General features: G+C 50.3%; 4 protein-coding genes across 4 annotated transcripts; 2 read left to right on the top strand and 2 right to left on the bottom strand.

The window, feature by feature from the left end:
- Positions 1-367: 367 nt before the first annotated feature.
- Positions 368-1,807, top strand: ABOM_010487 (phosphatidylinositol-3-phosphate-binding protein BEM1; the record flags this gene model as incomplete). The annotated part of the gene is made up of 2 exons (XM_022537615.1): positions 368-823; positions 896-1,807. The coding sequence occupies 2 exons, from the start codon at positions 368-370 to the stop codon at positions 1,805-1,807; spliced, it is 1,368 nt and encodes a 455-aa protein (XP_022384674.1).
- A 931-nt stretch (positions 1,808-2,738) lies between these two features.
- On the bottom strand, positions 2,739-4,141 carry ABOM_010488 (uncharacterized protein; the record flags this gene model as incomplete). The annotated part of the gene is made up of 5 exons (XM_022537616.1): positions 2,739-3,246; positions 3,293-3,435; positions 3,491-3,718; positions 3,785-3,889; positions 3,953-4,141. The coding sequence occupies 5 exons, from the start codon at positions 4,139-4,141 to the stop codon at positions 2,739-2,741; spliced, it is 1,173 nt and encodes a 390-aa protein (XP_022384688.1).
- A 922-nt stretch (positions 4,142-5,063) lies between these two features.
- ABOM_010489 (amino acid transporter) lies at positions 5,064-7,137 on the top strand (the record flags this gene model as incomplete). The annotated part of the gene is made up of 9 exons (XM_022537617.1): positions 5,064-5,234; positions 5,288-5,358; positions 5,419-5,532; positions 5,579-5,606; positions 5,661-5,715; positions 5,772-6,152; positions 6,222-6,245; positions 6,297-6,622; positions 6,694-7,137. 9 exons carry the CDS (start codon positions 5,064-5,066, stop codon positions 7,135-7,137), a joined length of 1,614 nt encoding a protein of 537 aa, XP_022384689.1.
- Positions 7,138-12,160: 5,023 nt separating this feature from the next.
- Positions 12,161-14,517, bottom strand: ABOM_010490 (fungal specific transcription factor domain-containing protein; the record flags this gene model as incomplete). Its single annotated transcript, XM_022537618.1, has 5 exons — positions 12,161-12,628; positions 12,684-12,969; positions 13,025-13,451; positions 13,510-14,326; positions 14,428-14,517. The coding sequence occupies 5 exons, from the start codon at positions 14,515-14,517 to the stop codon at positions 12,161-12,163; spliced, it is 2,088 nt and encodes a 695-aa protein (XP_022384693.1).
- Between the last annotated feature and the right edge of the window lie 155 nt (positions 14,518-14,672).

Raw genomic sequence — 14,672 nt, forward strand, 5'->3', positions numbered from 1 at the left:
TTGATCAACCCCCCCCCTGGGTGGCGCGCAGGTCATCAAAGCTCTTTACGACTATCAACCAGATCCTGGCAATACCCAGGAATTGGCCTTCAGCAAGGGAGACTTTTTTCACGTTATCAGCAGGGAGGACGACTTAGATTGGTACGAAGCGTGTAATCCCCTCATCCCTACCGCTAGGGGGTTGGTGCCTGTGTCGTTTTTCGAGATCATTGGCAAGAACGAAAGAAATAGCGCCGGCTCGCTGGACCTACATAAGAAGAAGGAATCCCACGACTCCGGTTTCTCTGATCGAGCCCCAGCTGCCTTCCCTGGTCCCGACTTCGTCAACGGTTCGCCGAAACACAACCCTCCCCCCGCCTTCCCGAGAATGTCGACACTAGGCAAGGGCTCAAGCCCCATGGTCTACGGTGTCGTCCAGTATGACTTCCAGGCCGAGCGACCGGACGAGTTAGCCGCCAAAGCCGGCGAGGCCATCATCGTCATCGCCCAGTCCAATCCGGAATGGTTTGTCGCCAAACCTATCGGTCGCCTGGGTGGCCCGGGCCTCATCCCGGTCTCGTTCATTGAGCTGAGGGATATGCAGTCGGGTCAAGCGGTGACGGATCCCCTCGACGCTGTGCGACGCGCCGGAGTGCCCAAGGTGGAGGAATGGAAGAAGATGACCGCCGACTACAAGAATAGCAGCATCACGCTGGGCAAGATCGACTCCGCCGCAGCGGCGGCGGCGGCGGCGAACAATGTGAACTCGGTGACCTCCGGCATGGAAAAGATGTCCATGAGCCACCAGAGCACCGCCCATTTGAGCCAGAACGGCAATTCCTATGTGAGTCGCAACACTTCCCCCTGCCACCCCGTTCCGGATCCCGAGGATTGCCATGCTAACCCGTCCTGTTAGGGCTACCATCATCGCAATCCCAGCAAAGGTTCTCTCGCACAGCATATGTCTCACCAGTCGATGCAAAGCTACCACCAGCCCCTGGTGGCCCCGGTCGCCGCGTCCATTCCTCGCTACTGCTTCGACAACGATAAATACTGGTACATCATCGAGGCGAAGATGGAGGACGGTCGCTGTTGGGAACTCTCCCGGTACTACCATGACTTTTATGACTTTCAGATCGCCCTCTTGACGCAGTTCGAAGAAGAGGCCGGGAACCGAGGCAAGCCACGGACCTTGCCGTTCATGCCCGGCCCGGTCACCCACGTTACCGATGCGATCTCCAACGGCCGCCGCCAGAACTTAGACGAGTACATTCGAAAACTGCTGGCCATGCCTCCCCACATCTCCCGTTGCCAGCTGGTCCGGGAATTGTTTGCTCCTCGCGCGGGAGACTTCGAGATCGACCCCGGCGCGTTTGGAGAGGATGTGCGGTTCTCCGGTGGGTCGCACCACTCGGCGCATGAGGACCTCCGCAGCGCTTCCCGCCAGTCCTCGCAGGCCCAGATCAACCCCCCGCACGACCGGAACTCGCACCAGCGGGCGCAGGCGTCGATATCGCACAGCAACGGCATGCCTCCGCCGATGAACCGACAGGCCAGCTCTCTGACGCAGGTCTCCAGCTCGAGCAGCGGCGCATTGAAAGTCAAGGTTTCCTTCCAGGGCGATCTCATCGCAATTCGAGTCCCGAACGACATTAGCTTTCAGCAGCTGCGGGAGAAGCTCATGGATCGTCTGAAGATCAACACTGAAATCGCGGTGCAATACAAGGACGAGCCGTCGGGCGCCTACGTCGACCTGGTCAGCGACAGCGATCTCGACACGGCCATCCAACGCAATTCCAAACTGACGTTATTCGTTGAGCTCGTCTGAAGAGCTCCTTTCCGGATTTATCATAGAAACGTGATTCCCGAGGGCAATTTGCGATAGATTTGTTGATTATCTGCATTGACATGCCTGTTTTGTTCTTTTCGACCTCCCCAGGTTCCTGGTGGGCACGGTGCAACGGTGTTATGGTTTCTTTCTCTTATGAGCCATCTGTCAATTCCCCGGAGGCTGATGGATGATAAGAATGTGATGTCCGACATGTTTATGCCATTATGTATCTCTTTATCGTGTTTGTTGTCTTGCATTGGTTTTTTGGGCCATGGTTGATTGTGATTTTCTCATACCCTTTTGATGCACAGTCGATCCCATGTACATAAAGTTTTTATTTTTTTTTTTTGTTTTTGCATATACCTATTGTAGGCGTCATAGCTACGGCTTACTGATTGACTCTATTGCTTGCTCGATGTACCAACGTAGACTTATCATTCGATGGACATCCGGGTGAAGGTCACCTTCGGGGAAGCTCAGTTGGCTCCGTGTAGCTTTCTTCGGCGAGTGATCAATGCCTGGGAAACACCAGGTCAGCGAGCTTATTCTCACCTTGGTATCCTAGCTTGCCTTTTTTTTTTTGTCCGTAGTTCCAAGACATGTGTACTATTCTATAGTCCATGAGCGTAGTATCGTTCAGTGCCAGCCGACTCGACGGAATTCGAAGAGTCTCTTATGCCAAATACAAGAATACCTTTGTTTACTGAAAAGATATAAACGAAGGTGATCAAGTCTCTCTATGCTATATACATCTTAACACTTGAATTATAGCTATGTTCCTGCTGCATTATGAGATAAACTCCACTCAGTCTACTTAAGTGAATCACTACAATCCATATGTTATAGTTAGTGCGTCTCAGGCAGGATTTCTTTAAAAGTACTTCCATCCAAAAGTCACCGGCCAAAACGAACCGTAAACGATGTTAACTCACTCCACCTTAACTTCCCACTGCGTTCGCCGAATAATCGCATTCTGACTTCCATCACTATCGATACTCCTCATCTCGGCATCGTCAACGGCACTGTTCCGTTGCGACTTCTGCTTATTGACCCCGTCCCTCAAGCCCCCCGATACGGTGGTGACGGTCTGACATTGCCCTCTGGGGCTAAACCGAGACTTTGCACCGGGCAACTCCTCCTTGCGCACCCGGGAACCTCGCTCCATCGACTGGAGCGCATAGCTGCCTGCTGAGCGAGAGCGACTGTAGTAGGTGCCGCCCGGCTCACAGTCCATGTGCGTTGTGGCGCCCATGTTTAAGTCGAATACCTGGAGGAACTTGCGAAGGCACGGAAAGGTGGCCGACATCAGGGAAAAGTGCATTGCCACTTCGGTAGCCAGGACGGTGTCGGTGATTGTGAACGTCGGGTCGGCGGCGCTGTCTTGTGTCGTGCTTTGCTGGAGAAATACGAGGCGCACAATGATGGGGATCGTTGCTCTTGAGGAAGGTCAGTGGGGTCAGGATATAGACCGTGGATACGTACAGCAACTGGAGAGAAAAGACCATGACCACGGTGATTTTGGTCGCTGAGGCCACGCGTAGATCCCACACCATTAGGATGACAATGCATGGAAGGAGCAGCTCAATCAAGATGTTTCCAGCCTCGACTGCCGCCCATTGGGCAAACTGATAGCCTTGTTAGATCCACATGGCCCTGGTTCGGTAAAGACGACTATCATACCATGCTGCCACAATGGTCCACTGCCCCGACGTTCCATGGCATGGGGAGTTTGCATTGGAAGGCAATCAGGAACAGCGAGATGACCCCCCAGAGCAGGATGAATCCGGTCAGAAGGTGGCTCGCTTTTAGGTGGAGCTTCGTCCTGGTGAGACGCGCTATGAGGAGGGAGATCGAGACCTTGGACGAACAGACGACGACGGGATACAGGAGCCAGGCGATGTAGATGCCCTAGAATCTCGCCCAAGTCAGTCATCACGGTATCTTGGCCCACCGGTACTGACTGGGCTTGCCTACCTTTAGTCCCGATTCGACTTGATCATCCGTGAGCAAAGCTTCTTTCTTGCCGATCCCATTTCGTACTGCTTGGAGAACCACGGCGGTTTGCACGGCCCCTATGATCTGAAAATCCTCTCGTCAGCTCCCTGGCGATGACTGGATTACAGAGTGCTCGGTGTGTTTTACCGTCCCGAATAGGGCGGCTACATCGTCCCAGCCAAAGGGGGGATTCAGCTTCAAGCGGAGATACACCCTGATGCCAATGATAAGAACGGACCAGCTCAGGCCAATCAGAACCGCAATAATAATGAAGGCGCTATGGTCGTCTGGTGTCACCTGGACGTAGGCGTCTCCATCAGCGTTGCTGGACGACATCAGGAACGCACATTCCCGGAATCGAATCAATCAGAGGATCAACCCTGCAAGGAAGACTCCAGAGAGCCAGACGAAAGCATTATCTACTTCTCCGAAAGTCTCCCCCCTTCCTCTGAGCCAGGGAACAGACATTATCCAACGTTCCATATAGGAAACGCAAACTATACTAGTGAAGTTTTCTCCGGTGTGGTCCGCCGGCATCGGGCTGTGTTAACCTGAGGGAGGATCCTTTTTCGATGTAACTCTCTTGATTTAGACTCGCCGAAGGAATACATCCCTGCAAACTGCATAATAATAGCTGCACTTCCCCTAACACTGCCAGCCCCATCGGCAGTAGGCGCATGCACTGAGTCTGTGGACGTTATCATAATGCGAATGTACGAGATTGCTATCCTTTCCATGCCGCTTCCATTCCAACCACACTCTTTTTTACCGGTTTCCCTTCCCCTCGTCTTTGGTTAGTATTCCCCAGCCGACCCGACATGGAGTCGAAACAGCAGGTGTTCGCCCCCATGTTAGAAAGAAGACTTACCCGGACATTTGTCACTAGGATCTTGGCTCGGAAGATTTTGCACGGCAGATCCCCATCCGTGGCGGGGCGATCCTATATTCATTAGTAGTTAAATGCAACGTTATACGGGTAGTGGCCCCCTGCGTGCCCTAACTCGCCGGCCTAGACTGTTAAAACCGTTTTGGCGCAACTTTGACAGGAAAAGGTCCACTATAGCCCCTGTCCCAGCCCTTCATCCTTACCTGGGAGTCTCTGGCGCCATTTACGTACATGTAACTAGCCCCATTATGATTTGACTCGAAGCTGCCAGAGAAGAATATGAAAAAAAAAGGCAAACTCAACCATAACCCTCCTCTCTCTACCAACTCTCCCCTTTCTCTTACCTTTGCTGTAGGTGCGCTATATCTCAAGATGCTATCCAGTGGACAGCTGGAATTGAAGGAGATCGGCTCAGCCCGTTCTCCACATGTAGAAGAGAGAAATGGTTCTCTTGACCCCGACTTGTCCGACGATGTCAAGGCAGGCTTCACCGTGAACGATCAGCGGGATATGCAGCGCATGGGCAAGAAGCAGGAGTTACGGGTTTGTCTATCTCGGGATGTGTGGCTTTCCGACAGGACTGACTGAGCATGTAGAGGAACTTTCGCATGGCCAGCACCATCGGTTTCACGACTTGCGTCATGGGCACCTGGGAGATCCTATTGACGTACAACCCCCCCCCCGGCCGTACATGCTTGTTTAGCACTGCAGGCTAATGCGAAGCCAGCTCCAACACTCCCGGTCTGACAGCCGGCGGACGACCTGCTCTGTTCTGGTCCTTAGTATGGGCCTACTGCGGGCAGCTCTTCATCGTGCTCTCCATGGCGGAGATGTCTTCCATGTAAGTATGGCGACGGCTCTTGTGATTCTGGTCTGACCGTGACTAGGGCACCCACCGCGGGTGGACAGTACCATGTAAGTCGCGGATCGCGAAACTCACTCACTCGACTCCGCTGACATGTTTGCCAGTGGGTTTCGGAATTCGCTCCTCGGGCCTACCAGAAATTCCTCAGTTATGCCTCCGGTAAGTCCATTGTAGATGAGATGATCCTCAACTCCGGCCCGGACTGAGTATAATAGGATGGCTCTCAACGATATCCTGGCAGAGCATCGTCGCCCTTGATGCTTACCTGGCTGGAACGATCGTGCAAGGCCTCATCTCACTGAATGACGACACGTACTTTCCAGCACGCTGGCAGGGAACGTTGCTTGTCTTTGCTGCCGCAATCGGCATGTCGTTGTTCAACATCTTCGGTGCGAAGCATCTGCCATTGGCGGAAGGGATCTTCGTTACCTGTCATTTCTTTGCTTTTATCCCAGTGATCGTCACCCTGCTCGTCCTCGCCCCGAAGGCCAAGGCAGAAGATGTCTTCACTGGGTTTACAGATTATGGGTCCGGATGGCCATCCGTCTCATGGACGGTCATGGTCGGCCAGGTATCTTGCATGTTTGTTGTGCTGGGTGAGATCCACATGCTCAAAAAAAAAATAGCCGACTCGAGTAGCTAATACGTACGCTCTACCTGTCTAGGGTCTGACTCTGTCGCACACATGTGTAAGTGATGATTGGCACATCATACAGAGCTTCTTACTGACTTTCCGGTAGCGGAAGAGATTGAAAATGCCAGCGTCATCGTTCCCAAGTCGATGATCTGGGCGTTCCTCTTGAACATCCCTTTCGCGTTTGGCCTGCTCGTCACATACCTGTTCTGTATGCCCGACGTGCAAAGTGCTCTCGACTCTCCCACGGGTTTCCCTTTTATCTATGTCTTCCGCCAGGCGATTGATAATACCGCCGGTGCTACGATACTTGTTGTGATTGTCCTTGTCTTGATTGTCATGATCACGATTAGCTCGCTGGCATCGGCTTCGCGTCAGACATTTGCCTTTGCCCGCGATAACGGCCTGCCGTTTTCAAACTGGCTAGGAGAGGTAGGTTTCACACCAGCCCTAGTCCGGTGTCCGGCCGTTGTTCGTTATAACTCACACGTAGCATCCTGCAGGTCCACCCACGACTACATATCCCGGTCAACTCTATCATTGTCACCTGTCTCTTCTCCATGGCAATGTCTCTCATCAACATCGGCTCAACCGTCGCCTTCAATGCCATGCTCTCTCTATCGACCACCGCGCTGATGGCGACCTATCTCATCTCTATCGGTTGTATTATTGCTCGTCGCATCTCCCGTGATCCACCGCTTCCACCATCCCGATGGACGCTGGGACGTTTTGGTATGCCCGTCAATATCCTGGCCATGGTGTATGCCAGCTGGTCTTTCTTCTGGAGTTTCTGGCCTAACGCGTACGATGTCAATGCTGAAAACTTCAACTGGGCGTCGGTGTTGTTCGTGGGGTTGATGGGCATCTCGACAATTGTATATTGGACATATGCAAGGAAGTACTATGATGGGCCGGTGGTCAAGGTGGAGGGAAGGAAGTTCCAGTAGTCTATTAATGGTGAGGGCCAGTCTCGCAACCCGGGAGGTCCGATGGTGTTGACGAGATGTATATGGACTTGATATCGATGCTTGCGATTAAAGCTTAGTGGCTGTACACCTCTTTCCATTCTATCTTTTATTTTTATTTTTTGAATTAGTCTTTCAATCTTATTATATTGTAATGTGGTTAGATCTTTTGCTGCTCTTGTAAGATCTCATTTACACTAGGGTTACGCCACCCTGATAACCGAGATGAAGTAGTTGCATTAGGTCAAAGCCTATACATCGGCTTTGGTTCAACGTGAACTCAAATGCCTCTGCTTCGGATTGTAAATTTATCATACTAGGAATCAGGTATTGACCTCCACTTTTCAATATGGCCTAACAACCAAGAGACACGATGGTTATCATGTATGATACTCAAAAGCGGAGGATGGGAGCATACTTTGAGCAATTGAACTGCCCCTGTAACATCTAGACCCCCCATAGCCCAGGAACATACTACAAAGTCTCCAGTATCGGCAAAATTGGAGCCAGACCCAGAGTCACACCCGCCGTGGCGAGTGGGATCCTGACTTGTAGGAACAAGAGATCCCCACCATTTGGCAGGCCGTCTTAAACCCAGTCATCAGCAGGTCGTAACAGATGATGAACGCCAACTCATGAAGACTTTTGTATGTAAGTGCTTCACGGATATACCTCGACATGGTATATGAGAAGGCGGTGCTGATGACGAGGCCCATTTGATGCAAGGTTTCTGGAGCGTGATATGATCTGATGCATGAAATGTGGTTTGGGGATATCCAGGACACACCGTGTTGTATAGATTAATGTTTATGAAGAACAATTGGCCTTCTTATGTTAATGCGGGAGTGATAGCAGAGGTGGTTTGTTATATTGACTGTAGGAAGTATTTAGAATCAGACCTGTGGGACAGGCCTTTCATTGCTTGATATCTCCACAGCCTCTAGCATCCAAACTATTGTCCATGAGACAGATCTAGTCCCTCTGCTGACCCTACTACTCCTTCCTCGACATCTTAGATTTCCATCTATGCGTTGCCTGGCCTGGTAGTTCGACCATCCGTGTTTCCTCGGAGTCTCTCTGCTCTCTTGCAAGGTGACTGGTTGGAATCGCCCTAGAAGCGAATCCAGTAATAAGATAAGAAATAACAAAAATATGTCTTTAGGAAATGAGAAGAAATTCCAAAACCTAGGAAAACTGACAAGAGTTGTCCTATTACTGCACATGCCCTAATTTATTCTCCAGCATCAAGTTCAGTACCATGTAATGGATAATTCTAGTCTAGTATAGTAGCTGCTATGGACGAAAAAGCGAACCGATCACTATTCTATGTATAGACATGAGAAGAATCAATTCAACTATTCAATAAGTTGTGATACCGTGGGGGGGTTCACCCGCAGTGTAGAGGACCTTGGCTATCGTTTTGATCTGGCTGATGGTACACCAATTCCCTGATCACCATTTCGCGGACAAAGCCAAGATTGCTTTTGCAAATACGCATCTCTGGTCAAAGCCGGTCCTAGCCACAGAGCTGCATGGGAGCGAACCCAGACACTTCTACTTGGTCATGGAGCAGAAGTTATAGCAATCGAGCTCCCAGAGAACTTTTTCCAAATTGAAAAACGGCATCAAACTGTCTGGGCAGGTGAAGGCTGTACCTCTTTCCGTAGCAGTAAGCACAGTCCGCTCTTTGTGTTGCTTTGAACTGGCACACAAAGGTCATCTCCTTTCTAAAGATAATTGGCATAATGTTCACAAGCTACGTTGAGGATAAATCAGGCATCGGCCGAAGATCACTGTTGGAAAGCTATGGTCGCGCCCAGCTTCGACCTCTGTAAGACAAAATTGCTCCCGAGTATGACACTTTTATGGTGCTTAGCACAGATGACGAAGCACCATGGGGACTGGCATATACAGGAAAATTCCAGACGTGAGAACTGTTCTCTTTCACATTCATACCCAACCTAGGTTGGATAGTTCTACATACGGACTAGAGCTTTTGCTCAATGTGGACTCTTCTTCATGTTTGCTGTCTCAACATTCCAGGCTTTCCGGTGAAAAAGCCCTCCTCTTGGTCTTATGAGACGGCTTTCCCAATGCTTTAGCCTTCAATGCGCTCGGGAAAGGCCTAGTCGATATTTGCAATACTGCGGACCGCCAACGGTTTTGTGATTTTCAGCTTACTCTCCGCAAAAAGACCCATGACTACTTCTATATATGGTTGGGCCTCTAGTGAACGCTCAATCATCTAGATTGGCCCTTCACATATAGAGATGACGTCTTTATTAGGAGGCAACATTGGTAGGGTAGAATTTGCGCGTGTATCTGTCTTCCCGATTTCCTCGAAACGTCCGTATGGCGCCAAACATTCCAAGAAGCCTGAACGCTGTCGCCCGCGAGTGAATTCAGTACGACGTCCACTCTACGGGTGCCAGTGTAACTTCTGATACCCACGGGAAAAGACATGTCCCTGCTCTAGAAGATATGACTGGCAGGTATACTGTAGTATGATATGCGAAAGTCCTTCTTGCGCTTGGAGGCAACTGTTGCAACCTTGCGGGCAATCCGTGCACACTCATTTCCTAATTTGTCTCCTGGAGTTCTTCCTAGAGCAACCAAGCAGCCCTTGAAGCTCACCCATTCGCGCCTTTCAATTTCGATCTCATCGTTCGGAAGCGGGGTATGAGTAGTGGCATCCTTGACAAAATATAGGCTACATAGCAGACAGGGTATTTCTATAATGAACCACAAAGGAGGTGCATCATTCCAAGGCAGAGTGCAGGGAGTCCTGTCAGGTACGCTCCCCCCAAACGCTTCGTAGCGTGGGTCGTCACGCTTGAGCCTATGGGAATGATAGCCTTCCAAGGGCTCCAAAGCCCATGGTTGGTGGGGTCAATTGGATGACCGGATCCAGGAGGATGAGTGTAATAAAGAGCCGTGGGTGCAAGAAAGCCAGATTAGTTCTAGGGAGATCGCAGCCATATCAGAATACGGAAGTTATTCGAGGACATGTTTGTCAAGTTTTGGGTGTTGGATGATTCAATATGGGTGGGGATGAGGAACAGCATCTAAGGAACATAGGCTTTGAAGTAGTAACTAACTACTTATACCTGATCGTACTACTAGTAGTAGTATGACTACTGGGATGGGACTGGGGTTCATCCTAGCATGTGACCTCAAGCCCTGGTACGTACTCCAGCAGCCTATGGTAGTACCATACATCAATAAGTAACTGTCGATTCTTTCCCTTCATTTCACTGAGCTCGATTATCCGCTGAGACTGCTATACCCAAATGGTAGATACAATGGCTCTTCTCCCCATACACCGACTGTGACAACACTCGTGGATTCTTCTCCCTCCACCGAAATCCAACAACACACAGATGCTCCAAAAGCTGACCCCAGGCATCATTCCCGGTCTTTGTCTTTGTCTCAGATGGAACCCTACATACCTTCTTGTCTTAACCCAGTGGGGGCAACGGGAAGATCCCGGTCTATGTGTGGAGTTAATGGAAGCGCACTTGGTCAACGCCTTGGCGGCCTGTTGACGCCTAAATGACCAAGCCAGCTTCTCCAATATCGTGATGAGGAATAGTGAGCGAGGAATTAGCGAAAGCTATAATCAGGAAAGCTTATAAGGCCCTGCTTTCAGCTGGGACACATTCCAATTGTGAGCTTAAATAACGCTCCTTAAGTGCGTCATCCTTAGAAGAAGGCTAGCCCTAACTAGAACAATAGTAGGTAAACCATTGTGAACGACCGTCCTAACGATGGTCACGGTAGATCCACTTGGACCAGTTAAGGCCCCAGAGCTGAAATCGACAGCCGAACCAATGGAACAATCGTGTCTGAGCTGGTGAAGCCAGTGAGCAGCAGATCATTGAACCGATGAACCATCTGACCCGCCTGAAGCCGCTTTGCAGCTGACTTGGATGATTATATAGATCACGATCATCGATATGTCCCCTTTGATGTTCCCAATTTGGATCATCCCGGGTAGTTGTATAGGGGAAACCATAACAAACCAGCTGCATATGCCGTCGACGTCAAAATAATCACGACTTGTTGTCACTGTGGATCAAAGAATCAATTCCCACAAACACTTGTCTCAATGTTCCGTGGAGAACTGATTTCTTGTCAAGGACCTGATAGTGACCTCCCTATTATTGAAGGAGGTCGGTCAGGACATGACTCTATTAATGTTTCAGAAGGTATGCGGTCCTACCAGTGTAGAAGTAGACCTAGTTGACAACCACAAGGAAATATGCACGAACACGGGTTGTTAATCGAGCATTATCAACATTAAATTTGCTGAAGCTATTTAGGACGTCAGCATTCAGTGACTGACCATGCAGTCCAAGTGGATGGTATTTCAGCTACCGTACCAAGCAGTTGGCCGCATCACCAGTTGCTGAATTTGGCGTTTCCCATACAAATCCAGACCAAGCGTGACAGGTTTGAACCTATTCAGGTCATTCGTCGAAATGTATTAACACACTGCCGCATTCTAAAGCGGCTTTATTAATTAGAATTAGGAGTGCCTTACCAGACTTTTTATTGAGAGCGATGAATTTTTTACTGGAAGCCTTCGTCCCATTTGATACTCTCAGTGCTGGTAATTTGTTCGACGAATGGATGGGCAGATCTTTTGCGTAATATGGCCGTTATTCGACGTGATTGGCGTCATACAATAGAATGAGTGCTCCAGGACAATGGACTGTCTATGCGTTGGGTAGAGCAGGGTTGACCTGACGAGTATAAATGATCTTAGTGCCAATTCTCATTACTTTATGCCAATTATTATAGTCATAAGATAAACATGGTTTCGCCGTCCCTTTTCTCTGGACAGCTTATACCCACCCAAGCCAGTCACGGTGAGATGCTGATCAACAGGGTGGGCATCAGCTGGGCCTTTGCCTTGGAGACTGACAGTGGACATAATAGGTACAATCCATGTTCCTGCATATCTCAGAGGGCCCAAATGGAACTCAGTGATGGCTAATATATGCTACTGCCACCGAAAGAACTCAGGGACGCTGGTTTCCAGCCCCAGTTCATCCAGCCAGTTCAAGAAATCCTCACTGGTTTCAAGGGTATCTACGTTTGGTAGGGTCTCGCTCTGTTCGTACACATTTAAGGACACCCCGATCGAATGAGAACTCTCCCGAACTCGATCACCGCTGCTCGGCGTAGGACGACTGCCTGTACCGGGTTGTGGTCCATGTGCCATCTGCCCGCTTGGTGGGTAGTCCAAAGTATCATCTAAGAGTTTGATTATGACCTGGGTGACTTCCACACACGCCTGATGTGTGTAACTAGTCGGTGGACTAGCACTTTCGAACCAGGAGGCAAGCAGGTTTAGATCACGGATGATCCTGGACCGGGGTATGGAACATGGTAGTGGCACCATGGACACCGTGCAACGATGGAGTTCGGTTGCAACGACACCTGCTGCCGGGAGAGCATAAAACAGAAACTAATGGGTTCCGATAGGTTAGGTAACGGGATGCAGACAGGTTATAATGACTTACAATCCACGTGTACTGCTCTCGGATGCTGCCTTCTTGATCACGTTGCTTCGCAAAGTCCGTGACTGCAGAGACAATCTGCATGGCCGAGTCCAGGAGATCGGCCATGGCATCGGCACTCTCACCACAACGGATACGCTCGACCTGAAACACCGTATAAAGATATTCCAGATGGATGACCAGACTTATTATGGACAAGTGCGGACCCAGAACCTCCCAGGAGCGCTTGCTGTAGTGGAATTCATTGGGCACTCTATCCCACAGTCGCTTACACTCTTGATAGGTAATCCTACAGGCATATTAGCTTCACCATATCGAGCGAGAAGTCTCCGCTATTATCCTACTGGAGTTCATGTTCTCGGGAACCAACTGAGGCCCGCCCCAAGGACAGCTCCATCACCTGCTCTCGCAACCTCGCAATCATATATCGCAACCGGATGACTGTGGCAGGGCGAAGACCACCGCTGAAAGCACCCCATCCATCCGGGGTAAGCTGCCTGACAGCTTTGTCGAGGGAAAGGCGATCCAGGATGAGACTATGGTCGTCGAGATCCAAGGGTAGTTCCACGTCGCAATAATGATAGGGAAGTCGAGGTGGCCTTCCCAGGAAAGTAGCTAGATTCTTGTCGGTTCGATATGACGCTGCGAAAACCCTCTTGCGGGTCTGCGAGAGAAAGAATGGAATGGAGGAGTCAGGAGGATGTGGGCGGTGTAGGCCCATGGCATGGATGCAAGAGATCAAGTCCCCAAATTGTGCGTAAATATGATGGTCTATTCTCTGTTAGCCTTGGGCATTGCGCGCCACCCTTATGGAGTGGATTGGTATTACTTGTCTCTCCATCTATATTTGATCCTAATACGAAATACGTGTAGTGCAGCCAAACGACCAAGTCATTCACATTGTCGTACTGCCTGCAGATTTCAATACATGCAAGACTTGCAGCTGCCATCTCCATGGCAAAGGCTTCTGAGCTGATTTCATCCTTGCCGTTCAGAGAGAACAATGGGGAGGAAGAGGATATGCTGGCACCGAGCCCCGCCAGGGCGAATATGAGGCCGACAAACTCCCATCGCAGATTCGCACCCGTGAACAAACGGTAAAACTGGTCCGTTGTCATATTCGTTTCCACCTTGATCAATTTGGTGGCTGTGTTCTGAGTGATCCGGGATCCCAAGCCCTCTTGCGGCCATCCCTCCCTGTCCCAGTGGTTACGAAGCAATCTTAAGGGCGTAAGCACAAGAGGAGCTGGGATGACGGTGAATGGGCTTCGATGGTATTTGTCGGTTATTAAATCTTCATAGAGCCTGAGGGGACGCAGGAGCTGTACCAGCCGGGGAAGCACGTGCGTGAAGTCCGCACTCCATGCCTTGCGCAGGCTGGATGCATGGGCTGTTTTCGGTGTTGAAAGGCTCATATCCCGTTGATTATGGTGAAACGCTGACATAAAACTAGTGGATCCCAAATAAGTCGGCTGGGAGGTAGACGTCAAGCCCATCTGAGGCCCAGTTGGTACGATCCCGTCACCCCGGCTAGCAGAGGCGTCCAAGGCCTCATCGTCCACACGCGATGGGTTGACGGGAGACGCACTGCGAGGTGCTTGTGCCTTCTTCCGTGGTCGAGTTAAAGGGGCCGGATGATAGTAGCACTGGTACTGTCAGTCCGCGCCTCACTGGCCCTGGTATAACGTCCAGATTCAGGTTCTATAGCCAGGATCAGAAGAATTTGTACATGCCTTAGAGCTCAAACCCCTGATGTCACATCGTCTACACGTCGGTTGTTGATGGTCACAGCGGATTTTGGAGATACGACACGGTTCGCAGGAGATTGGTTTACCATTCTTCCGGACCATGCCCCTAGAGATGTTCTTCATGGTAGATAGACTCTGTGATTGAGCATCGCCTTATTCACTTATTCCTGGGTTATCAGTGGTAGTCATGGTCAAGAAGGTGGAAGAGAAATCGGAGTTCCTGCTGGTTACTAATCGCAGATTT

This window comes from Aspergillus bombycis, assembly GCF_001792695.1.
Source record: "Aspergillus bombycis strain NRRL26010 chromosome Unknown contig00125, whole genome shotgun sequence".
Lineage (NCBI taxonomy): Eukaryota > Fungi > Ascomycota > Eurotiomycetes > Eurotiales > Aspergillaceae > Aspergillus > Aspergillus bombycis.